General features: G+C 47.1%; 1 protein-coding gene across 3 annotated transcripts in view; it reads left to right on the top strand.

Annotated features, from left to right (window-relative positions):
* DOCK11 (dedicator of cytokinesis 11) overlaps positions 1–26,017 on the top strand; it is an 80,304-nt gene that overhangs the window by 34,972 nt on the left and 19,315 nt on the right. Inside the window, exons 20-42 of one of the 3 annotated variants that reach the window (XM_058847665.1) lie at positions 13–136; positions 771–892; positions 1,301–1,384; positions 3,312–3,401; positions 4,903–5,021; positions 6,794–6,863; positions 6,940–7,065; positions 7,665–7,736; positions 8,134–8,280; positions 8,755–8,838; positions 9,257–9,368; positions 12,749–12,927; positions 14,782–14,895; positions 15,393–15,468; positions 15,731–15,834; positions 17,738–17,849; positions 17,970–18,036; positions 18,511–18,558; positions 18,746–18,811; positions 19,041–19,174; positions 19,817–19,932; positions 21,111–21,248; positions 25,685–25,867. In XM_058847665.1, coding sequence (XP_058703648.1) covers positions 13–136; positions 771–892; positions 1,301–1,384; positions 3,312–3,401; positions 4,903–5,021; positions 6,794–6,863; positions 6,940–7,065; positions 7,665–7,736; positions 8,134–8,280; positions 8,755–8,838; positions 9,257–9,368; positions 12,749–12,927; positions 14,782–14,895; positions 15,393–15,468; positions 15,731–15,834; positions 17,738–17,849; positions 17,970–18,036; positions 18,511–18,558; positions 18,746–18,811; positions 19,041–19,174; positions 19,817–19,932; positions 21,111–21,248; positions 25,685–25,867 — 2,487 coding nt within the window. Of the gene's footprint in view, positions 1–12; positions 137–770; positions 893–1,297; positions 1,385–3,311; positions 3,402–4,902; positions 5,022–6,793; positions 6,864–6,939; positions 7,066–7,664; positions 7,737–8,133; positions 8,281–8,754; positions 8,839–9,256; positions 9,369–12,748; positions 12,928–14,781; positions 14,896–15,392; positions 15,469–15,730; positions 15,835–17,737; positions 17,850–17,969; positions 18,037–18,510; positions 18,559–18,745; positions 18,812–19,040; positions 19,175–19,816; positions 19,933–21,110; positions 21,249–25,684; positions 25,868–26,017 lie in introns of all 3 variants that reach the window. The other 2 variants (XM_058847664.1, XM_058847666.1) reach the window with 2 other exon arrangements.

Genomic DNA, 26,017 nt, shown 5'->3' with positions numbered 1-26,017 from the left:
ATATCATTTTAGATTAAAATTGAGCTTCCAATTCACCTCCATCAAAAGCATCATTTGCTTTTCACCTTCTATCATGTCAGCTGTGAAATTAATACAAAGGCAACATCGAAAAAACAAGACACCGTTGAAACTCAAGGTATGTTCAATGCTTAATTTACTTCTGTTGGAGTGTAAAAGGCCAAGATAAAACAAATGTAGGGACATGAAAAAAAATGTGATTAACTTACCAGCCTATCTGAATTTTCTTTTCTAAAAGCAACTTAATATGAAATTGTAGGTCTGAAATGGAATAAACTCAATGTTTTTAGTTTCTATTAAAACTCAAATTTTTGTTGCAGTCTGGCAACTCTTTCTGTGCATTCCTGACTTGACTTGCACAAATGTTCTGTTGTCAGGCAAGTCACCAGTACAAACTTGCTGTGAGATCAGGGTCTCAGGGGCAGACCCTACCAACACTAGGCATGTGCACACCTGGGTCCCACTGGGTGGGAAACCTCTCCCTCCATCCAGTCCTCAAAGGACCCTCATGGTGCACAGCTATGGCTCACACGCTGTTCCTGCCCCTCACACCGCTCCTGGTCTGTGCTGAATGTGTCTGAATTTGTTCACGGGGTGAAAGGTGATTTAATGACACCGACGTGGCTGATCCCTTGCTGCAGCCACTTGCACAGCTGCAGGTTTGGATTTCCCAGGGTGAGACAGAGCTCTTTGGGAGCTGAGCACGCTCCAGCGTGTGTCTGCTGACTCTGCTGCCGTGCTTGCCTCCGCAGTGGGGTTCGCCTGGGCGCCGCTGCTGAAGGACGGGCGCATTGTCACCCTGGAGCGGCACCTGCCAGTGTCATCCAGCCTCCCCCCCGGCTACCTGGGCCTGGCAGACACTGACTCACGGAAGGTAGGAAGGCCACTTGAAATGGGCTGGAATGGAAAAGGAACAGCAAAGTTGAGCTTTTGTTACCACTTTAAGTTCTGGGTTTCTGTTGGTTCTTTGCTCAGCTGAAAAGATCTCTAGTGCAGGGCACCCCCAAAGCCTAAAGTTCTTAGGGATGGGAGACAGAACACCTTTAATTCTACTTTCTCTGGCTGTGCAGGTTGCAGGGGATATTTCTGTGGCAGGCTGGGCTGCTGCAGATGGCACAGAGCAGGAGAGTGAGCTCTGCTCTGTGTGCATGTCTTTTGGGGGAAGGTGGTGTTGAACCCCTTATTCCACCCCAGCCAGCACCTTCTGGCCAGGTGTCTGCACAGAGCCACCTTCTCACCACAGTCTGAGACCAAGTGCTTGGATGTTGTCTGTTCACAGCAGCCCAGCATGGATGCAAAATGGGTGGATGGAGCAAAGCCACTGTTTAAAATCAGAATCCATTTGGACTCAACCATTTACACCCAGGTAAGTCAAACACCTTAAAAACTTCCAGCACAAGTGCAAAGGAAGAGTCCCTACTACAGCTAAGCCATAGGTGGTGTGGGGAAGAGGGCCCTGGTGCCCGGTTTGCAAAGCAGAGATACTTCTGAAGCAGCATGGCTGGGATTACTTGCAGGGATCTACCCGTTGGCTGGATGGGATGAGATAATTGTGTGCCTGAATGAGATGTTTCCTTGGCCAATTGCACTATAACTGGCAGGACCAAGGAAACATTTGAGCAAATGACCTGCTTCAATGATGCAAAAGACAGAACTGGTGGATGTGAGAGGTTTCCCCAAACTGTAGAATCATTAATGTTGAAAAGACCTCTGTCTTGGTTTGGAAAACAGGTGTTTGTTAGAGAGGGTAGGAGGGTTTTTTGGAATGAAAAATGTAAATTTTTTTCTTCTGAATTATTGTAATTTTGAAATTAAGAGGTTTTTAGGTAAAGATATGGGAGTAGGAGTAACAGTTTTTTACTAGTATGTTTAACAAGGTAAATAAATAACAATAACTATGGCATTAATAACAAAGCAGAAACAGGGACTGTGACAGTTTTTTCAGATGAGATGGGAAAGGATGGAGGAGAGGTTGTGTTTTGCAATCTTTTTGTGAGTAGTTGATTTTGGTGTTCTTGTAGGACTTTGTGGAATACTAAGTTGGAATGGTAGGAATGTGTAGAAATTTTGGGTTGGTGGATAAGATGTATTAGGAGTTTTGTGGTGGTGGCTGGTACTGTAGGGTGCTCTGGTAGGACAGGGGGCGCAGGGGCCATGTAGATGAGGAAAAAGAAGAAGTAGTTCTGTCTGGGTTATGGTGAATTTTTTTTTAAAGTAATAACAGTTTTGAGAGTGTTTTGTTCTGAAGCTTTAGGAAACCAGCCAGCCCACAGCTGCTCCTGCCTTCTCTTTTACCTGCTCCCCTTCCCTCCTGGGCCCAGCTCAATTTTTTGTGTTTTCAAGCACCTAATAAGTACTAGCAGTCAGGTTTCTCTGCAACTAATGGGGAAAAATTCTATAGGTGAGAAGGAACAAAAAGAAGGGCACTCCCAAGAACCTCTAAGATCGTTCAGTCCAAGCTAGTTTTAGACTTAATAAAGTTTTTTTGAAAACAAAAGTTCTCTGACAACAGCAGACACAAGAAAACAGTCCTGGTTTGCCTTTGAAAGCAGTTTAGGCTGTTTTACCAAGTCCTTGTGTGTTCTGCTGTAGTTGTGGACTTCCCTAAGTTTCATGTGATGTGCAGCAAAGATCCCCAGCACATTCTCTAGGGCACCTCCTGTCAGCTCTGCCCCTGGGGCAGTGCCCTTGGCTGGATGCCATCAGCTGCATTTACATTCAGAGCAAATGGTTTTCAGCATCCAACTCTGTTCTGCAGATTTACTGACTCTGTATAGCACTGAGAGAAGCACAGTAGTTGTGCATCCCACCAAATTCCATTTCCAGGTGCTTTTCAGAGTTAAATAACCCAGTAATTAAATCTAACCTTGGAGGAGGAGGGAGAGTAATGGCAAGGAGAGCCTCAGATGGAAGTAGGAGGCTGGAGAGGCAGGTGGTGAAGCAGTTTCTGTGAGTTGCAGCTGTTGAGAGAGCTGCTGTTTCTCCAGGCTGGTGTTGGCTGGGGACTGGGGCTCAGGGGAGTAGGACCACAGGAGAATTTTAACACTGCTGGAAGTTTTGTGCTTAATACTGGAGTTAATTGGGAGCCAGGGGCTGAGCAGGGGATGGGTATGTTGGAAAAGACAGAGAGCAGTCCTGGGAGAGGGCAGCTGGGGATCAAAAGTGCCACTGGCAGGGTCATGGGGAGCATGGCCCACTGCTGCAGGTAAGTCACCAGATTTCCAAGTGCAAGCGGTGAAGTAGGGGCTGACAAATGTTGAGGCTGCTGAATTGAACTTGTTTGTCTCTTCCAGGACATGCACTTGCACAAATTCTTCCACTACTGCCAGCTGGTTCAGGCGGGAGCTAAGGAAGTGCCAGGAGAGCTTGTTAAATACCTAAAGGTGAACAGTGCCTGTCACTGGGCTTCATTTGTGTTCTTACAGACTGTCAGCAAATACCCAGAACCCTTCCCTGTGGGGACACACCCTTGCTGGGGCCAGTGCATTGTGCAGTACCCTCACTTTTGCTTTATCCTGTCAGATGGGCTAGTATTTAAATGAAATGTTTTTTCATGTCCCTACATTCATTTTATCTTGTCAGACGATTTTCTGTGTGCTGCTTCCCTCTGCCTTCCACAAGGGATAAAGCAAGCAGTCAGCATTGCTCTGCCGTGCTCATGGCAAAGCTCTCTCCTGGTGGACCCACACACTCCTCCCGTGCTGCTCTAGGTTTGATTCAGCCCTTTAAACTGTAGCACAATTCCTTATTTTCTGGAAGCCCATTTGAAACAGGAGTTCTTTCTCAGGCTGGAAAAGATACGTGAGATTATCAGCCAGTTAAATTTGAGCAGAGGTGACCTATGACCTAGGCCCAGCTTTTTGGTAATCACTGCAGCATGAGTAAGGGCTTTGGAGCAGGTCCAGCAAGGGCTTCTGCAGGGAATATTATTTTTGGCTATTTACTTGTCCTTGTTTCCTTCCATAACTGCCTGTTCTTGAGAGTGGTGCTGTAGCAACAGCTCCACTTCCAGTGGTGGGGATGTGTCACCACAGAGTTACTTAGTGTGTGTCAGATAATGTATAAATATTTTAGTAGCAGGTTTCAAAGCCAAGCACAGTAGTTTTGTTGTGAGCATTTTGCCAGGTCCTAATCCTGCCAAGCCCCAGTGCCCTCAGTGCAGCCTACAGACAGGGAGATAGGTATGTGCTAACCACAAGTGAGGGATTCTTAACCACCAGCACCTCAAGAATTTCAGTAATTTAAATAGCTAGATACAGCTTTAAAAACTTTTGGTTTTTAAAGGTTTGAAAACTGAAAATGAAACATGCTGTCTTTCCTAGACTCATATAATGAGCTTCAGGCACAAGAGCTCTCTGAGGTTGGTGGAGAGCGTGTGCATGAGATGATCTTCACCTTTGCCAAGGGCCTTAAACTCCATTTTCAACAGCAATCTTTGAAAAGTCTCTCTGAAAGTCATTGGGCAGCAGTTTTTTCATGTTCCAAAGGCATTTGTGGAAATGGGACTTCAAAAAACTGGCACAAGTGATGAGAAGACTTGAGAGCAAAACTTCAGCCTTAAATTCTGGGCTTTTCAAATCCAATAGTAGCATGTGACCTCTAATTAAGTCATAGCTGCCTGGACACATCTGAGATGAGGATTAATACCTGCCCTGAGGGATTTATGTTGGTCTCTGAAGGTTTGCAGCTGGGATCTGTCAGCTGGAAGGAGGCAGCAAGTCCTGCTATGGGTCCAAGTTGCCGTGTCCTCCAGTGGGTTGGAGCATTTCCACGCCCTGAAGCCTTTGCCTGTCCCATTGCCACAGAAATGTCTGCAGACTGTAAATGTTTAACATCTGCAACACGTTGAACTAAAAGTGTCTGTGTTTTGAACATTTGTTTTAGTGTTTGCACGCCATGGAGATCCAAGTAATGATTCAGTTTCTACCTGTAATTCTTATGCAACTATTTAGAGTCCTCACAAACGTGACGCAGGAGGATGAAGTAGCTGTCAACTGTACCATGTGAGTCTTGGGTGAACCATCCAGTGACAAATGCAAAGCCACAAAAGGCAGTGCACAGCAGGGTCTGGTTTCCCAGTACAGGGTGCCAAGAGACCACGCTGGCTGTCCCCTGCTGCTGCCTTCCCCTGGATCATGTGGGTGGCATGGGCCATAATGGGGCTCTTGGTCTGGGAGTGGTGTGAGGAAAACTGTGGTGCTTTTAAGATACTCCTGGCTTGTTTCTCAAAAGAGAAAGGGTTTGGTGGCTCTGGGAACTGAGTTATTGTCATTTCAAAAGGCTCCAGAGTGCCCAGGCATGTCCCAGCTGCAGGCAGCAGATGTGGGGAGCAGTGTCCTGGTCTCATCCCAGCACACCAGTCCCTGGTGTCAGGATTGCTCCTGCTGCCCCAGGGCTGGGTGTGGCTGCTGCAGCCCCAGCTGTGCCAGCTGGAGATCCAGCAGTGCTCTGCAGCCCCAGCTGTGCCAGCTGGAGACCCAGCAGTGCTCTGCAGCCCCAGTGGTGCTGACTGGAGATCCAGCAGTGCTCTGCAGCCCCAGTGGTGCCAGCTGCAGACCCAGCAGTGCTCTGCAGCCCCAGCTATGCCAGCTGGAGATCCAGCAGTGCTCTGGCCTGGGAGGCAGTGCTGGGTGGGCAGGCACTGCAGGGAGCTCCAGCCTTCCCTGCCTGGCAGAGACCCCCTGGAGCCCAGAGATGCCCCCAAACATGCACCTTCCTCCATGGTGCTGCCTCAGTGAGGTGCTGCCTGCACAGGGGATGCTGCATGTCATCATTCTCTGGTGCCAGTAGAGCATGCATCCAGCTACCAGCAGCATCCTGCTCTCGTGGAGGTGGAGGTTGGAGGCTGAGCCCTGGCCCAGGGATGTGGTGCCTGTTGCAATCACAGCCCTGTGCCATATGATGCGGGCTGTGAGAACTTTTCCTTTGTGGAGCACTGTAATTCCACTCTGTTTGAAGCACCAGAGGGTGAGGACAGGGGAGCAGGTGACCCCAGGTACCTGTTGGGTGACCAGCTCCCACCTTCATTTCCAGTGATTTTTATCAAAGCTTAGCCTGATGCTTTCCAGTCAGTAGCTTTCTGTTTAATGTCTCTTTTCTAATCAGACTTTCTTTATCTGATAAATGGCTTGTAAACTCCTCCTTGTGGTTTGGCCTCTGGGGTCTGTGACGACATGCAATAGTATGTTGTTCTCTCTGGCTGGGAGTGGAATGTAAATCCCCAGTAATGGCTGGGGAAACCAAGCTCTTGCTGCCTTGATCAGCCGCCTGGGAATGAGTCCAAAGGGCTGGCATGTTCCCCAGTGTCTGCTTGACCTTCCCACACTGCAAGGCAACAGCCCAAAATAATCCAGTGCATGTAACAAGGAGCATATGATATAAATAAAATAAAAGAAAAAAAGGGAGGCTTCCAGAATGAATAAATTCTGGGGTTCAAGGAGGTATCAGATTATAACAATGATGGACAATGTTCTGTCTCACCTCCTCGTGCAAGGAGTCTTGAGTGTTAAGGGTCTGCTTGTCTGGGTGATTCTTGGGCCAGCACAGAAAAGGAGAAGAGGCTTTGGGAACATCATCTGAGTTCTTTGTGCAAGGATGGTGCAGGAGCTGTGTGTGGAGGTGCTGGCCTGCAAGAACTGTCGCTCTGCAGAGATCAAGCCATGCCAGCAGTGAGGCCTTTGGGGCTGAGCAGGATGGGACATATGCTGTGGGCTTTGTGAGGTAGAGGAACTTGTCCTCGTGCTGCGTGCTAAACACAAACCACATTTTTCCCCAGGGTTCTTCTGCACATCGTGTCCAAGTGCCATGAGGAAGGTCTGGACCACTACCTGCGCTCCTTCATAAAGGTCAGTCATGACACACTGCCCCTCCAGACTCCCTGCTGGGAGCAGGCACACACTGACACTGCTGTTCTTGCCTCAGTACGTCTTTAGAGCTGAGAAACCAAGTGCCAAGCAGGCGAAGATGACCCATGAAATCCTGGTGCTTTCCATGGCCACCATCCTGAAGCAGTCAGCAGATTTTCTAGCCATCAATAAGCTACTCAAGGTGAAGTATTGAAAGTACTTCGCTGCCAAGGGTAGAGGGGAAGAAAAGGGGGTCTGGTGTAAAGCCCAGCACTTATCCCCATCCAAACCCACTGCAGGGGCAAAGCTGCCAGGGCATTTCCTTGCATCCACATCCTTGAGGTTCTCTCCTGAAAACAGAGATGAATTCTTGCAGGGAACCTCTATTTAAGCCCATAGCAGGAGACACCAAAAGACTGTTCATTTTGCCAGTTTTACCTACTTTCCTTAAGCCACACGTGGGAGGTAAACTGAGTTTCTGCCTCTCTGGGCCTTTGCAGGGCTTGCACCCCAAACTCAGCTGGTTCTTGGCAGGGTGCATTGGGGTGCAAGCCCTGCAAAGGCCCAGAGAGGCAGAAACTCACTTTGCAGAGGGGCTAAATCTGTTCCCACCCTGAGGCTGGCAGGAGGTCTCTGGGCAGCAAAGGCATCTATTCCAAGTCAACTGTGCAAGCAGAGCTGTGCTTCCAAAAAGCCATTTGGATTCTTTCCCTCCCACACAGGTGCTTCCCCACATAGTGAGGGTTTATCAGTCATGTCCAATGTGCTGAGAAAAGTAATAGTATTCTTTGTTCATTCTAGTACTCGTGGTTTTTCTTTGAAGCATTGGCAAAGTCGATGGCAATGTACTTACTGGAAGAAAACAAAATCAAGGTAAAAATTAATTTTTCAATTATTAATTAAAAATTAATTGGTCAATGCTGCATTACAGAACTGTCCCAAACTCCTCCAGAAGATTTTCTGAAAAGCTGTGTGGCTCTCTGTTAAAAAAAACAGAACAACTTGCCAAGCTGAACAGCTTAACTTTCTTTTTCACTTTACTTTTCCCTTTTCTGTCCTTTCACTCTCAGCTGTAATTTAAAGATTCCAGAAGTCCTTATGGCTTGTGCAGCCTCCTTTTCTGGTACTACCTACTGCAGTTGCAGCCAATACTTTCTTTGGTCACAGTTTATTAGGAAGCAACAAAAACAAGCACTAAAGAGCTGTCTGTGCTCAGTTGTCCCCAGCTGCTGGCTTGCAGCACTGAGCTGGGATGTGCTCTTGGTTTCAGCTGCCCAGGGGCCAGAGGTTCCCTGAGTCCTACCAGCACGCCCTGCACTCGCTGCTGCTTGCCATCATTCCTCACGTGACCATCCGCTATAACGAGATCCCTGAAGAGTCCAGGAATGTCAACTTCAGCTTGGCGAACTTCCTGAAGGTCAGCAGTTTCTTTCCCTCTCCCAGGATTTTATCGGGGGGGAAAAAAAAAAGAAAAAAAAAAAGTAGATGATGAGAAATACGGAGCAAGCAAACAAATGTGGTTTTAATTTATCTTGTCTTTGTTTTTTTCAGTTGTAAAAACTCTTGAGGGGATAAGCTTTCCTAGGAAGGAAACCTTCTCTTTCCAAAGAGATAGTAACTCTGTATGTTACTGAGGGTTTTCAGGCACACCTAGCAACTGTTTGGAACCTGAAATATGTATATTCTCATTTTAAATATTTCTGTTGTCCACTGGAGACTTAAGTAAGATCATCCAAATGATTTCAGAGAAACAGGGTCATGTATGTTTTAGAAAATCAGCAGCAACCCAGAGGATGAAATCTGGCTGCTGACAGGACAGTAGTATGGAGGGGATTTAGGATGATTGCTTTTATATTTAATGGTTGGCCACATGTTGCTATTTTTTCTCCAGCGTTGTTTGACCTTTATGGACAGAGGATTTGTTTTTAACTTGATAAATGATTACATTTCTGGATTCAGCCCAAAAGACCCTAAGGTAAGCAGTAGGTTTCTTGAAAAGTGGTTTGCAGCTGTACATATGTACATCAGTCACAGCTTTGTAGTGATTATTTTACACAACTCTTGGAGGCCTTTTAGACTCTGTTCCTTTTAGAGGCAGAGACCTCTTTGTCTGGGCCAAGAGCTTGTACCCAGATGTTCTTTAAAGTAATTTAAAGAGTCAGAATGAAAGGATAGACTGGTTAATAGCCTGGATGAAAGAGACAAAAAAGTCCCAAGTGACATCCACGTGCATTGGCACTTAGGGAGAACAACACGAGAATTTGCCATTTAATAGTGAGTTGCACCAGATGCTATTTATTAGATTCTTCAATCCTTGTGCAACAAGCACATTGAACTGGAAGAAAATGTGTCAAACTAAAAACATAGTTTGTGTTTGTCTTTTTTTATCTCAGCTGCTGGTTGAGTACAAGTTTGAATTTCTTCAAACTGTTTGCAATCATGAGCACTACATTCCTCTGAACCTACCAATGACGTTTTCCAAACCCAAGCTGCAAAGAGTTCAAGGTAGGTTCTGGCTAAAGAGCTATTATTTATGAGTCTTTATGGCTTCTGACTAGATGAACTTTGGTTTGATGTCAAGGAAATGTATGTCCTGGTTAGTACATTGACCTCAGGACAAGATGTTTTTTTGTCAGGATTACACCATTTTGTTCCAGTATGGTATGCAGTCAGTCTTTTCGGTATTTCCTATATTTTAGTTTACATGGGATTAACAGTATCTGGAAGACACTGCCTGTGTTTCTGTAAATAGGCAAGTTGTGCAATGCAGTCCTGTGTTCTCAGCCTCCCCTGAGAAGTGGGTGTCTCACTGGTGGGTCCTGCAGGGAATGGGGGTGCAGGAGGACAGACTGAACTCACTGCCCTGCTGCCAGCTCTCCATGTGGCCACCAGAAGGGGATCTAGGTTACCTTCTGCTTTCAGGTTGAATAAGAGCACAGCAGAGCACAGTGTGTTTGAGCTTGTTCTGGAGCCTGAAGGCAGCCAGCAGAGCTTGAGCCCGTGCCAGTCCTCGGTGCATTCCAAGGGTGTTTGTGCTGTGGCACCCCTGCACAGCCACACTGCTTTCACTGTCACACCGTGTTCTCTGTGCTCCTGAAGGGCTCAACACGGGGTACAAGGGGCTGAGCTGGGGCTGGGGGTGGCTGGAGCTGTGGCACTGATGGCAGTGCAGCCCCTGCTGGCCCCCAGGAGTGCCACAGAGAGAGCCTCATTTTCTCTGGGTCCTGATGGCTCATCTGTGCTGCAGAAATGCAGTAGAGATTGCCAGGTTTGGATGCCAATAGCCTGGCCTGGAGGAAAGTGAGGTTTGGGATTCCCCATGTAAAAGCCCCGTGGATTTATGATTGTATGATTTATTCTGGTGGAGGAAAGGGGATGTTTGGTTGTGCTTCACAGTGAAGCCAAACAAGTCCCAGAGTGGTTCCACACACATACAGGTGGCAGAAGTAGCAGTAAATGAAATATGGCTTATTTTGGCAAATATCTGACCCCTCAGAGTTTTCTGGACCAGCTACTAATCTCTTACATCAGTTTGGCTACTTGCCTGGCATTGTGTAACAAAGAGTATTGCTAGAAACAGGCAAGAAAAACACAGGCACGGTGCCTCTCTGATGCTTGTTAGTGGCACAGTAACATAAGGATGCTCTTTCTTGGGTAACATTTGCCTTTGCTTTTGTGATGGTTAAACTGAAAAGCTGTAAGGGCAGCTCATCTTTTCTGCTGTGTTTTATTGTGACTGGACCTACAGCTGAGGTTCACATGCAGCTCATGGCAGCAGAGCAGCTCAGGTAGCAGAAGTGCCTTTGCAGTGGTGCCTGAGCCCTGGCTGCCATGGTAGAGCCATGCACCTTCACTGAAAACTTGTCTGGCTTTATGGACAGGGTTACAGGGGTCAGCAGGGACCCTGCTGGTGTGTCTGACCTCTTCATCAGCCTGTTTGGATGCAGAGAGGGGATGCCCAAAGCCCTACTGCTCTGCTTCTAGGAAAAGAAGGAATAGCCCTCAGGGAGGTGGATAGAGAGTTTCTGCAGCTTCATCCAGTGCAGATGGGCAGGCTGGCAGAGCACAGCTTTCAACTGCTCTCAACATCCTGTTGAGTTGGAGTGTTGCATCTTGGAACAGCAACTCTGAAACCTCCCAGCTAATGCAGGACTGGTTGTCCCTGCTGCCTCAATGAGGATATCAGCCAGAGCAAGCCCCCAGGCTTGGCCTCATGGCCAGCAGCACACAATTAGATTTGCAATATTGTCATGGAAAAGAATCCAAGGGATTGACAGAATCTGAGAGTTAAGCAAAAGCCTCACAAATAATATTAAAAAATTACATACTGTCCTGTTTCTCCAAGATTTTGAGCATTACTTTTTCCTGTTTATTTTTTATTTGTCTTTTTATTTGTCCCTTTTTTTTACACATAATTAGAATTTTTTTCATTTGCTGTGGAATGGTTCGCTTCACTAGGTAGGTCCAACTAGAATGATCAAATCCTCTAATGTCAAATTAAGTATTCACTTTCTGATCAGTTAGCTTTCATCCAACTAATGTAATAATTGTGACGTATGATAATTAGGCATTTGCTAACATGGCTAACAGTGAAAGCTAGGTAATGTGCCAGATTGCTTTTTCTTTCCTCTGAATCAGAGTTTCACATTCCAGTAAATGCTACTTTTGAATCAATGAATTTAAAAATATCTTTCACAGCCACAGAGCTGTTGGAACCCTTTGGCTGGGATTTTCAAAGCTGAATGCCCCCTGCCTTACCACAGAAGAGCTTTTAGAACCTGTGGGGTTTTGCAAAAAGAAAATCTGAGCTGAGCATTTGGCATTTGTAGGTTTTGGGGGAAGAACAGAGAGCTTTGGAGTGAAGCAAAAACCAAACCCCTGTGGCAGTTCTAACTTGGTAAATGGCCTGGCAGGGATAATGGTGTCAGGACAAGGCCATTCACAGCAGCCCAGTGCACATGGCCCTGCACCACAGTCTGTGTCTGTCACTGCTGCTCTGCCCAGGTGCCTCAGCAGAAGTGATGCCTTATCCTGGTAGCAGCCTCTGCTTTGATCACAGAGTCTGAATCTGTGTGAGATGAAGGGTACAAGTTAAGTTAAGCAGGGTGTCGAGGTACTGAGCTGGCTTCCTCTTGGCAGTCAGTGCAGCTTCTGAGGAGCTGTTCAGTGTCTGCTTGTGGCAAGCAGCAGCCTGGAGCCCTGGCCTGGCTCCCTGGCCCATGCAGCTGCCCAGCTGTGCAGGCTGGGGTGCAGCACTGGCCACTTGGCACCGTGTCCTCATTTGCACCCCTCACCCCAGCAGCACTATGTGCTTTTGCTCTGCTCTCTGACCTCAAGAGAAGGAGCACAGATTGGTGGGGGATGTGGAATGAGCTGCAGGGCAGCACTGCTGGGGCTGGCTGGCCAGGTAAACCCGCTGTTTCCACTGCCCATTCCCACCCTCACAGCTGCTTGGTGGAGGTTGGTATCCCCTCGGCCTGGGTGGTTTGGGAATTTACAGGACAGCCCCCAGCCAGGAGCAAAGCATCCCCAGGCAATAAATTGTGCTTTCCCCATTTCAGCTGTCTCTGACTTACAAATTACTCACTGGAGAGAGAAGCTTTGCAGAACATCACACTGCAGAAATCCTTCCTTGAGGTGCTGCTGAAACAGTGAGGGCTGAAATTAATGAACAGCCTGGCCTGGAAGACACCAAATTCTTTGATATGACAGTTCACTGGTGGAGAAAACTGTATGGTCAGTTCAGCTTTCTTCAAAGATCAGTGCACTGTAGGAGAGTGGTGAACACTGTTCGAGGACTTTGTGGCTTACCATGACTGCTGTGTCTCACTCTGAACAGACTCTTGGAACATTTGCCTTAACCATTCCCTTGTTGTTTCTTTCAGATACAAATCTTGAGTACAGTTTAACTGATGAGTATTGCAAGCATCACTTCCTCGTGGGGATGCTTCTTAGAGAAGCCTCTGTTGCCTTGCAGGACAATTACGATATCAGATATACAGCCATCTCTGTCTTAAAAAATCTCTTGATCAAGCATGCCTTTGACAACAGATACCAGCACAAGGTCAGGCCTGTTTTGTTGGCTCTTTAAATTAATGTTGTTGAATTTTATGAAAAAAAAGTCACATACCAGAATTTTAGGTACTGCATGATGCACCCAAGGGTATTCTAATTGCTTTTTAGGGAACCACTGTAAATAACTGATAGTTATGGGATAAGAGTAATAGCTCTGAAACCATCTACGAGACAACTGCAGCCCTTTTATTCATGCTGAGTATTTAGGTAATTAAGCCCTAAATCATTAAGGAACATGAGAGAGTCATTAGCCAAGAGTTGTTCAACAAAATTAGGACATCAGTGATGTTCTGGTCCTGGGCCTAAATTCATATCCTGTATTAATATGCTATAATCAGGAAACAGAACTGATCTCTGTTACAAGTCAGATGCATGTTTTACTAATTAGTGACTCAGGAGAGGATCTTGATTCTCATGAGGTGCTGGATTTCCTCAAGTTTTCTTTGGTCAGAGGCTCAGGATGTGATGATGCTGAAAGAGGCTGGAAATGGGTTTGTTTTATCTCGGTGTTGCTTTCTGCTGACCCATATGCACCCTCCAAAGTGCCCAGCTATTTGTACAGACACTACCTGTCCTTGCTGTAGCCTGTAAACATGTCTCTGTTTCGAGTTGTGGCCCTCACATTGCTCCTAGTGTGCTGCATTCCTGAGTGCTGCTGGAACATGGATGGCTTCCTGGCATGAAGGGTGGGAGGAGTGCCCCAAATGCTCCAGGGGCTCTCATGGGCCCAGAGCCAGCTCCTCTTCCCTCCCTTCTGTGCCTGTTTGGAGGCCTGAGCTGGAGGTGGGCTTGCTGTTCTCTGCAGTGAGGATCCATGGCCAGCTCAGGAGCTGTTTGTTCCCTCAGTGTGCAGCACTCCTCTGGCTCCTCAGAAACTCCCCCTGCCTTACTGCTGTCCCACAGGATATTTGTGTGTGAGCTGTGCTCAAGGCAGTGTGACCAGGAAACTGCATGGAGCCAGGGCAGGATGCTCAGCTGGTGTCCAGAGACTCCAAGGGAAAAAAAATCACATCCTGGGCAGGACGGGCTGAGCATGTGTTGGCACACCCTGCCAGCCCTGGCTCCGTCAACAGCTGAGAGACGGTTTTGTCAACTCATGAGTAGTATTTTCAAGACTTTTTTTTATCTTTTGTCATACTGGATCAGAAGAAAAAATTAGATTTCTTTATTATTTAAAAGGTTGCAAGCCTTAAATTTCTTTTTTTTTTTTTTTTTTTAACCATTCAGCAAAATCCAGGATATATTTAACAAAAAAGAGTTGGATTTAAAAGAGTCCTCCATTTAGAAAATGTCAACCCAGTCATTTTTGGTTTGTACCAGTTAATCCAAATGAATCTTTTCCTTGAAACTGTTTACACTAGAAGCATTTACTATAGAGAGTTTCTGACTGGAACCAGTAGCCAGCACCGGGCATGAAGAAAATGTTTCTGTTACTCCTGGGTGTTGCACTTAAAAACCAAACTATGCAAATCAAGTGCCAGTTAAAGAGTTAGGAAATCCAGGACTTAGTTTGTCACACATTCTGTATGACTGGGAATGTTATTTAGCCTCCAAATCCCCCCAGTGCCCCAAGCGTGGTGCTAGAAGGGTGATATCTCTCTGGTAGCTCTAGAAGTGGAAATGAGAAGCCAAACCAGCTCATGTTCTCGAACACCACCACATACAGTGTGTGAATACAGATATATATATGTGTGTGTATGTGTATACACACATATATAACATACACATATATGTATACATATATTATATGTTTTTATATATATGTAGGCTTAAGAGCTCCTCTTTTTTCACTCCACTGGAAACCTGGGCTGTTACTGAGGTTTTTCTCTGTGCCTGCTTTCAGAACCAGCAGGCAAAAATTGCCCAGCTGTACCTGCCTCTGTTTGGGGTGCTCCTGGAGAACCTGCAGCGTGTGGCCGGCCACGAGGCACTGACCTCCTGCCCTGCCTCCAGCCCTGTGAGTAAAGCTGGGTGCCTCCATGTCTGACATGCTTTTGGACAGTGTGTGCAGTCCCCAAAAGGGGAGGTGAGTCCCTGCAGCTGCAATGAGTTTGAGCAGGACTCAGCCTGGGACTCCAGCAGCAGTTCTGGGGAGTTGCCCGTGCCCCCGAGAGCTGTGCCTGTGGCTCCCGAGTGGCCTTAGCCCTGCAGACCAGACTTTCCTCATTGCTGGGGCAAAAGAATAACAAATAGGACATCTGAGAAAATTCAAAATTTCAATTCAAATGATGAAAAACAAAAAGGAAAACACTACTGTGACTTTAATGTGTTCTGCTATTCTTTGTACTCCTCCCCAAGTCCTCTGTCCCTTGTTATAGAAGTAAGGAAATTTCTGTTTTCATCTGTGTTGTTTTTAAAACCTGCTCTAATTGCCATTTTGTATTGCATTGTTCCCTTCTGTAGGAGAAAAGGTGTTATCTTTCATTGGTCACAGAACCTTATATTGCTTTACAGGCATCCAGGGATGAATTCATATGCAGTTTTCCATCCCCCTCAAGCAGATCCAGCCTGATTGCAGACAAAGATCCAGGTAAATTAATTTTTCTAAATTCTAAATTTCCTATTTATTTTTAGCATAGCTATTACCAACCTGAAGCACCCAAAACTTGAAACAGTGATCCCCTAAAAGACCTCACAGACTCTGCATGGTTTTCCTCAGATGTGGTGTCACCCTAAGTGCTCTTTCCAGATTTTTCCTTTCCCAGCTTTTGACATGGGGCTTTGGCAAGCCATCTGTGCTGTGCTGACAAGTGCAAAGTGCTTAATTGTGGGGTCTGGTGGTTTTTTTTCAGCCTGTGGAGCAGCCCTTCCAAATGGCCATGCAATAAAGCGAGAGGACTCAAAAGGATCCCTGAACTCAGAGGGAGCAACCAGTTCCCCGGATCAGAGTGAAAATGTAATGTACCAGGGGTTGGGAGGAGCAGCACTCAGCCTGCAGGCTCTGTTAAATAAGGGGGAGGGAAAATGAGTTTTCTGTGGCAGCACTCTCCAAAGCCAGCTTATAGGTATCTCTGGAAACAGATGGATGTTTAACAAAGGTCAGAGTCATGGGGCTGGTATGCTTTCCCTCTTCAAACGTCACTGAGCCAAAAGTAGAATTGTTGACAAATTACTTGTTGAAGATGAAAGGCAAAATCATGTGCCTTTCACACAATATGTGTGGAAAATCTCTGTTCCTCTGGTGCATTTATCCATACTCAGATGTGCTCCCTGTGTGTGGGCAGGTCTGAGCCTGGCTAGACACCAGTGCCTGGTGCTGGGAATTGGTTTCCAAATGAGAAGCAGAGCACTGTGGTGTGAGATTGCCAGTGACCACTGACTCGAGATAAGTGTTTTCAGAAAAACCAGCCCAGGTGAATAACCACAGGCCCAAACTTGCAGAAGGTGACTGTGGTCATGCCACAAAGACCTGTGACCCCACTGTTCAGACTGGGGGGTATTCAGTACTCTCCTTCTTGGCAAATTACACACATGGAAATCAGGTATTTGTGCAAACCAGTCCCTGGTTTTCCCTCAAGGCACTTTCCAGATATCTTGGGTTGGCGTGGGTCATTGATGCATCTTCAAAAATTTTGGCCCCTGTAACAAGCAAGGCAAAGATTATCTGGGCTCATGGCTGTGTGCTGACTTGCAAGCTCTCCTCCATAAATCACAGAGCTCTGGCACTGAGTACAGCCAGACACTTGATGCTCCAGCAAAGGCCTGAGCATGTGCTCCAGCACTGCTGATGGGGTTTGCAGGAGGTGGTGTTGCTTCCAGCCCAGCTCTTCCCCCATGGCCAGACATCCTCTTGAGTGTGCTTGAATGTTTTTCAGAGTTGTTGAAAGCAATCTTTCTGTTAGGGAATGCAATATCCACAAAACCATGTAAAAGCAATGCCACAGGGAGGAGCACAGCTTCAACAGTGCTCTGCAGAGGCAGACACTTTGCTCATTGCCCCATTCCCCTGGAGTGAGTTGTGTGCTGTCTTGATAGTTTGGCATGGTCAGTAGCAAATCTCTGGCCAGAGCATCGTGTCTCCAATTCTAAAATGATTGTTTATTTCTGCTTTATTATGACTCACATCCACAGCTTATCCCAGAATAAACGGCAAGTAAGATCTGTGGATCCCTCTCCAAACACGAGGCAAAGCTTTAGGAGAAGCCTAGGGTTTAATCCTATGCATTTATCAAAGGATAAAGCTCAGGCAAGCACAGAGAATGCAAAATAAAATCGGTATAACTTTAGAAGTCATGCTTCCCACCACACAATGCCCAAGCCTTTCCCACATAAATTGACTCATCAGCAGGATTTGATTTACTTTGCCTGAGTCACTAAGTAGGAGGAAAAAATCGAAACACTTCCAAAAATCAAGGGGAGGAAAAAGTTCTTAAGATTAAATGTCCTCCTTTTTTAATAACTGACATTTTGTTTTGAAGTGTATGTCTTTAACAGAAAGTCACATTTTTGCTTTAAATGTTGACAGACAGTGAATTTTTTTTTCAAGAACTGGCTTTAAAATTGTCCAGGAACTTAGATGCTGCAGAGAGCAGGGGAAATGAAAGCAGGCTGCTGTGTGTTTTGCTGGATAACCTGTCATTCACTGCCCAGACGTTTTTTCCTTTGAGCAGAGAAGTGTTTGGTGATTTCCAGGCTGCTCATCACTGGATGAGCTGTTTTCCAAGGCAGGGTGCTGTGGGGTGCACATGGGAGGCAGGAAGGATGCCAGCACACCTGGTGTGTGCCAGGTTTGCTGTGCCTGTGCTGCACAGCTCTGGGGCACAGCCCAGGCCCTCTGTGTCACACCTGTGTCCCAACAGATCCGCAGGAGCTCCATGAGGAGCAGCGTGTCCCACTGCAGCCGGCTGGACCAGTTCGAGATCCGGACACTTCTGATGTGCTACCTGTACATTGTGAAGATGATCTCTGAAGGTTGGTGCCTCCTGCTCACTGGAGGCAGACAGAAAGACAAGGGACCATCAGTTTTGGTCTGTAAGGTCCCCACTTTGAGTTTTTGAAAATCTCAGTGCACCATTCTTCATTTTCTTTCAGATACTCTTTTAGCTTACTGGAACAAATTCTCCCCCCAGGAGCTGATCAATGTCCTCATGCTTCTGGAGTGAGTATCATGAGGCTGCTATTCAAACACTGCAGCTTTGTGTGGTCAGAATGGCTAAGGAGGAGACCACAGTTCACACTGTCCTGTGCATCCCTAGGGGTGTCTGGCCAGGTTGTAATGACAAGCTCTTCCTCCCTCTGAAGGGAAGCAAGTGTATATTGAGGAAGCACGGTGTAGTGGCGATGCCCTGTGCTCTCTCTGGGGTGTGTCCCACCACCTGTGGGCTCAGCTTCCCCTGTCACTGTCACAGCCTCCACTTTGCAGGAAATTTGGGGGAACAAATGGGTGAGAAGACAGGGATGTGCAATATAATTTTGAAACCCAGAGTGTGAAGTCAAGTGACTTGTAAATACAGAGCCAAACCCTTGTGCACAGAGAAGTGTCTGCAGACAAGAACAGGGTAGGTTTTAAATGCTCTGGATCATTCCTAATCTGCAGGATGTGTAACAGATACATATTTAATTTTTTTCCTAGGGTGTGTTTATTTCACTTCAGATACGTGGGGAAGAGAAATATTGCCAGGTACTGCATCCTTCCATTCGGTGCTGGGGTGTGGGGGTCATCCCCGTGCTCCCTGCCCCAGGGGAGGTGGGATGGGCTCGTGCACACCCACGCTGGGCAATCCCCAGCGGTTCTGGGGCTCTGCTCAGCACCGTGCCCTGAGCAGGGGCCCCTCATCTCAGCACCCTGCCCCTTCCCTCCCCTCCAGCTCCTGCATGAGACCCCCAGGCTCAGGCGAGCGCAGGTTGGCAGTGTCCCCCCCAGCCAGCTGCAGGTGAGACAAGAGTCCCAGCTGCATCCCTGCTTCCTGAGCAGCATCCCTGCTCTTGTGTTAGCCCTAGGGCCTTGTTGAGCAGCGACATCGGCGTAGTGTGGTCAGTCCCGCTGGGATTGTCCCACACTGGTGTGTTGGAGGGAAGAGGTCTCCATCCTGGTGCCTTGTGTCATCCCCTGGTGGTGTGGCTGCTGCTGCTGCCCAAGCCCTGTCTTTGCTCCCCTTGCAGGGTGCAGGATGCCTGGTTATCCAAGCACACGGCAGCTGAGAGGAAATCCCAGACCATGCCAGCGCTCCGCAGCAGAGCCGGGGTGCGGCTCCAGCACCTGGGCAGCTTGGAGACCTCCTTCACCCTCAACCACAGTACGTGCAGCAGAGCCAGAGGGGCCCAGGGCAGGTGTCAGCCTGATGAAAACTGCATGTAGCCATTTTCCACTTGCTGCTGGTTGTTTCAGGTTACTCAAATTCTGCAGAACTGCAGTGGTCACCAGGCCTCCCCACAAACATTCCTAGATGGATGAGGGTGGCCCCTTAAAAATCACCCCTGGGATTTAGGACTTGTGTGGCTTTCTGCTCTGGCCTGTCTTGGCTCAGCTTCCTGGCCAAGTGTGTGTGCAGGTAACACCTTGGTTTGGGTAGAGAGCAGGGCATGCAGGAGAACTGCACTGCTCAGAGACCTGTGCTGGGATCTGCTCTGAGCCTCTCCATGTGGGTGTGTTTTGTCCCATTGAAGCACTTTGCCATTTCCCCTCTCTGGAGACAATTTGGACACCTCCTGCTCTGTCTGGCTTTAAAGACAGTGATAGTAAGGGGCAATACAGATACTGTTTTTCTGGCGTGGCATCAGGCAGAGGCAGCTTCTCTGAATGGAGTTGGCAAATTCAACATCTATCATTTCCCAAATGCAGTGAAGTGTGAGGGGAGAACCTTATCTATGTCAGCACTTAGAGTTTTTGGGAGCTGGAGTGTTGAACAGTTTCCTCCTGATTTTCTCTCTGTCCACAGATGCAGGCACCTCAGAAGCAGATATTGTGCACCAGGCATTACTGGAGGGCAATATTGCCACCGAAGTGTGCCTGACAGTCCTGGACACCATCTCTTTTTTCACTCAGAGTTTCAAGGTCAGCACTGAAATCAAAAATGTTGTAGAAAAGGGTGCTGTGTTTTCATATGTGTGTGGATTTTTGTGATCTGTTCTCCTAGAGTGAAAGAATTTGGAAGGCTTTACAAAAGCAAATCATTTACAGCTTGTTTATTTTCCAGAACATGGAGTGTTTTGCGGGGTCTCAGAGTAATTATACCCGTACGCAGTCTTGCCATTTCTTCAGAACTGCAAGGCCAGAGAAAATCATATGGATGTTATACCATGACTGTAGGCATTACAAAAATAGAATAAGAGGAAATGTGTATTGTGTAGAAAGGAGGGACTTGAGGAAAGGGAAATGAATGTCCAGCATTTTTAGAACAGTCACTCTTTTGTACCCTAAATTACCTAGAAGCAAGGCCCAGATTTCTTTGAATTGTTGTACATGAATATCTCTGGGGCTGAGGCACTCCAGCTGTGGTTACCAGTGCAGACAGGACCAGAACCATGGGTGAAAGTCTTCTCTCATGTTGGGATTCATTCTTTTGGCGGTCATTGCATCTACAAAAACCAAGGCCTCTGTGGTAAAGAGAGCCCTTGGATGGGGGCAGAGCACTGTTCCAGAAATGCTCTTCCTGAAGTGTAGTCAGAGGAATCCTGCAAGTAGCAACATGTCTGGCATAGTGTCACAAAAACAGCTCTGGATTTCAGAGCAAGCATGATGAAGATTTCCTTTTTAGGAGGAGATGAAGAGAAAGGTGTTCATAGCCTCTGCTTCTGCTGCAAAGGCAAAAAGCCATCCGCGTGCAGATGTTAAATTGCTCCTTAGAACTTTGGTAACAGCAAAAGCACTTCAATGCAACACTTAAAACTTGCTTGACTTTCTCAGCTGCTTCTTTTGAAATATCACTGGACCACAGAACAATGTGATTTTCAAACCACAGCATAGGCTGGATTCCCTTCCCCTTTAGTGGGCTTTGGCTTTGCTTTTATGGTCACAGCACACACGAGTGGGTCCTGTGCTGCAGCAGCTGGGCTGATTCCACTGCCACAGTTAAGTTTTTAGTGATTGTCACATTTTATTGGTTGTATTTTTACTGAAGGCCCTGTGGCTTATCTGGATTAAGAATTAATGTGATTAATGCAAAATTATCTCTGTCATTTCCAGCTTCAGGCACAACATTTCTGCAAAGTAAATTCTCTGTTGCTTTCCAGACCCAGCTTTTAAGCAATGATGGCCACAATCCACTTATGAAGAAGGTTTTTGATATTCATCTGGCTTTTCTCAAAAATGGGCAGTCAGAAGCAGCTCTTAAGCATGTGTTTGCCTCTCTGAGAGCTTTCATAAGCAAGGTAGGTAATACATCACAAGGGTGTGGGAGAATTCATAAGTATAGTTAAGTATTTGTAAGAGAGGCCAGTATGGTTAAACTCCTGTTAAATTGATATTTTGGAGATGTGTTTTAGAAAACAGCTTCACTATATTAAAAAATGGCCCAGGTTAAGTTCTCTAGTTATTTATTATTTGTTGAGTATCAGGAAGCAAAAAGAGAAATCCTGAGGAATTCCCTCACTTGCCTTGGTCACAAAGATTAGTGTCTGTTCAACAAACAGCTGGTGCTTGAATCTTCACCCTAAACTGCCAATGCTGCCCACAGTGCCATTGCTTGAATAATGCATGCACTGGCAAGCAGCTCCTCACCCTCTGCCTGGGAGAGATTATAGCTCTTGCTAACTTTGTTCTGTGCTCTCTGAGCCCTGGCAGGTAGTGAGGCTGTTTAATGCCCTGAGCTCAAGAAGTGGCAAAGCCACAGCTGACCACAAAAGAGCAGTGACTGGTGCTATTGGCTCACCTTGCCCTTTGTGCTGGTCAAAACCTGCCACTGCTCATAAGGACATTTTGAAGATCTCATGTACATGGAAACATTGTTCCTCCCAAACTGCACAGTTATCATAAATAGAAAATTAATTAAAACCTCTCAAATCCCTTGAGCGCAACACTTCATTAACAAGGAAAGCCCATGTGGGAGATTGCAGCCAGGCAGGACACGATATCTGAGTGGTAAGCAGCAGAGTGACTTCCAAAGGAGATTTTACACTAGCTGCTGAGCAAAGTCTGATTAAAAGAAGGGACTCCTAAACTGTTTTTCAGAGGCGGAAAAAGTCCTTTGTTCATTTTGCTGTAACCCCACAGCAAAGCTAAGAGTTGGTTTAAGTCTAGGGCTGGATTTTGGCTTGTGCTAAGCAAACACAGAATGCAGAGGTCTTGCTGGCTCCCTGTCTGCTCCAGGTAGTGTGGTCTCCTACAAGGTATTTTTCCATGGGGCTTCTTAAAGCCTGCTAGATTGGCAACTGGCAGGGGCAGGAATCACTCAGTTTTTCTGCAGGGTTCAGTGCATATTTATTGCTCTGCCTTTCGAGTTTTCTGCTCACCTGTGATCTGCTTAGCCTTGAGATCATCCTGCTGCAGATCTGCACACACCCCACTCTCCCTCTTGCTAGCCAAAAGTTTGTTTAGCCAGAATATTTGGTTTGTGCCTATAGCAAATAGCAGACGTTCCTTGCCTTCCTGTGTTTTTTTTAAAATGTGAAGCCAAACCTGCACACCTGCTCAGTTTGATCTCACTCTGCTTTCAAAGCCTGGAGCCCTTCAGGGCTTCTACACTTGCTTTCCAAAACAGCAATGACAGCAAGGAGGCTGCATGCTTGGCTGCTGCAAGGATGGGCAGGGGGATTGCTTGCTTGGATTTATGCCAGACTAAATCCACACTGAATTTCACATCGTGGGTCTGTAAAGATACAAATTATTGATTTCGGCTTTCTCACATTTCCCCTATGACAGGACACATGTGGCTTCTGTAAAAGCAAGATATGAGCCCAGCAGATGGTATCTATAAGGAGGAAGTGTTTTCTTTGCCAACTCCATAACCACACAAGTCCCAAACTTCCTTTTAAGTCCTCTCAAGGGTTCCTCTAAGGCCTAAAGTGGCTTTGGTGGCCAAGGCAGGTGGTTCATGCATTTCATGACAAGTCAAGGGTGAAATGTTTTCCTGCGAGTTTGTTTTCAAATGCTGGCTCTGCTTTACTTTGTAACTTCAAGGAAAGCTAAAGGGAGTTATACCTTTGTCACAGCTAGAATGGAAAATTTCTCATTTTTATGGCCTTATGTAGCTACAGTTACAATGAAAAGAATCCCCCTCTTATTTGTGGTCACAGCAAATGATTGCTGGAGGGAAAAATCTCCTGAGATGTATTCTGCATCATAAAATTTGTCTTCTGCATTAAATCCAGTTCTTTGATAGCAAAAGACTTTAAAAAAATGTTGCAAGAGAGCAAAGAACAAAAATCTTATTTGCATCTTTGGTTTTGTAATTATTTGCATCTTTGGTTTTGGTTACACACGTGTGTTCTGGGAATTTGGCAAGAAAGCTGCCTCTGTTGTACTAGCTGGTAAGAGCCAACAAAAACTAAATTGTTCTTGTTCCACACTCTAGGTTTTCTTAACAATTGAATCTGTCTTTTCAGAGCATTATTTACAGATAAATACATATATAAATACCTATATGCGCGCTTAGGAATGGTTTTTAATTAAAAGTTATAAAGGAAAGCATGCATAGAGGAGGGGTGTGCATTAAAGACCAGCTCAGATGTGTTCTGCCTGTCCCCATGGCTGTCCTGCCCTCACATCCCTTTGAGGCCTCTCTGGGAGCTGGCTGCTGGCTTGAGCCCTGCTCTGGTGCATTTTATTTTATATGGGCTGGATCAGGAATGAGCTGCAGTGTGCACAGTCATCACCAGAGGGGCTGTTTTATGCTCTCCCCAGTGTGTTCTGGGCCAGCTGGGGAGCCACAGGCAGCACCTGCCCAGATCTCCAGCAGCCATACACCCATGGATCTGCTTCCCTGGCACCAGGAGCCATTGCCTTTGCTTGGGCTCCAGAAAGGGACACAGGTTCCCTGTGAAAAGGGCACAGGTTTTCCTCCAGAGCTGGTGTGGTGCGGAGGGGAGTGCACAGGGCTCCTCCTGCAGCAGATTCCCAGGCAAGGGAATCCTAGCAGTGGTTTGGAAAGGTCTGGGAAGCCTCTGCAGGCAGGCAGTGTCCCTCTGAGAGCAGGTGCCAGCCACAGCTGTGCTGTCTGTGCATGCCCCATCACACAGCTGGGCCAGCTTGGGGTAAGCCAGTGCTGACCATCACCCAGTGGGATCTGGGGGAAGGACAGCAGATCCTTGGGAGCACTTTTCCCAAGGGCCCACATGATTTTGTGCCCTGTGTTATTATGATGTTTGTTTGCATCTTTCTTTCTTTCTCCCATTTTGTTTTTTGAAGATTATTTTTGGCCAAAGCAGTGAACAAAAAATATTTTGTGTCCTAATTCTGGTTTCTTGGTGCAATCCCAGTATCTTGCTAGCCACAGATCCCTGTTTTAAGACCCTGTCACCAGCACACCACGGTGGTAGCCATGGCAGTGTCTACAAGATTTCCTGGAACATATATACTTAATGTAAGGAGTAGAGGGCCAGAATAACAGCTTCAGCCTCTGGCTGACACTATTCACTGTCACCTCCCATGGGCAGAAGGTATTGGGGCAGATAAAAGTGGCTAATGGACCATGCCATGAGGACCATAGGGTCTCGAACAAACTGAGCACATCTTTCCTCTGAGTAGGTAAAGCTGTGGTTGCCTCTGTTGCCTCTTTGTGCCAGGAAATTCTTTGTGTCTGGTGCCAGCTGCAGCAGAAGGAGCAGAGTGCTGCTGTGCAGTGCCCAAACAGCCTCCACCCCGTCGGGAGGTGCTGGCATCTCCCCTCCCCGGCAGGTCCCTGCGGTGCCTGCGGAAGCGGCTCCGTGCCAGCACAAGGCCCTTCCTTGTTCTGCTTCCCTGTGCTCAGCCTGCTGTGGCCGGGCTGGAAGGAAGCCAAGTGTGGTGCCACCTCCCCTCCAGCCACCTCTTGTGACCACAGCCAGATGGACACATCCTGCCATCCCCTGGAGGCTGCTGCCAGCTGGGACAGGGCTCTGCTGCAGGTGTCCCTTTCCAGGCAGGGCTGAGCTTGCCCTGACAGCTGTGCTCAGGCTGTGGTGAGGGGACAGGCCAGGCCACCAGGGTGCTGGTGCTCCCCTTCTCCCTGCTGCAGGTCCCTGAGCCCCGCTGTGACTGAGGGAGTGGCTTGGCTTGGTCCTGCCTGGCCTGGGTGGCCCTGTCTGGGGAGACAGGGCAGGTCGCTGAATTTTAGACTCTGAGGGACAAGCCAGTCTCTTGTTTGCATTCCTGAGGGCATGCAGGCATGATCTTTGATGTTTTTTGGAGATCATGTAGAAGTAGATGTGTGAGCATTGCAGGTCACATTTCCCAGTGAGGCTGGATTCCTGCTTGGATTCCAGTGGATTTTCTGATGTTCCAGATAGCAGCTTGTGGTGGGAATGTCCGTGGGACCTCTCCTCTCTGCCCCACTGCTTATGATTATGGCTTTTGTAAGAACATAATTCTGCCAGACCAATTTGTTGAGAATTTGCCAATATACCCAGATGTTACCAGGGAAGGGGTTGGATGGACATAAGCAATCGCATCCCCAAGAAGCGTGACAGCAAAGTTCACATTGCTCTAGGAAATGTGGTTAAAAATAGGCCCCAAATTCATTCCCACAAATACTTTCAGGCTCAGAGTTCTGGCAGAAGTTTTGCTGAGGCTGTCTAGGCTGGAGCTTAGTTTGTTGCCCTGTGCCCCTGCCCATCTAAACCCTATGCCCTTTAGTGGTGTGTTTTTTAATACTTGCATGTCTCTTGTGAAGTTTCCTTCAGCATTTTTCAAGGGAAGGGTGAACATGTGTGCTGCCCTCTGCTATGAGATCCTGAAGTGTTGCACTTCCAAGGTGTCCTCCACAAGGAACGAAGCCTCTGCTCTTCTGTACCTCCTGATGAGAAATAATTTTGAGTTCACCAAAAGGAAAACATTTCTGAGAACACATCTTCAGGTCAGTGGCTGGAGAAAAGCAAAAGAGCAGGACACCTCAGATTTAATGAACAGATAGAGCAATAGAGCTCTGTGACCTCATACCTGCAGAGGATCCTGCCATTGCCATATGGACAAAAATCCTCCTGCTTTCCAGGCTTTGCCTAATTCC

Source organism: Poecile atricapillus, chromosome 12 (genome assembly GCF_030490865.1).
Source record: "Poecile atricapillus isolate bPoeAtr1 chromosome 12, bPoeAtr1.hap1, whole genome shotgun sequence".
Lineage (NCBI taxonomy): Eukaryota > Metazoa > Chordata > Aves > Passeriformes > Paridae > Poecile > Poecile atricapillus.
This window is presented reverse-complemented; position numbering and strand designations above follow the sequence as displayed.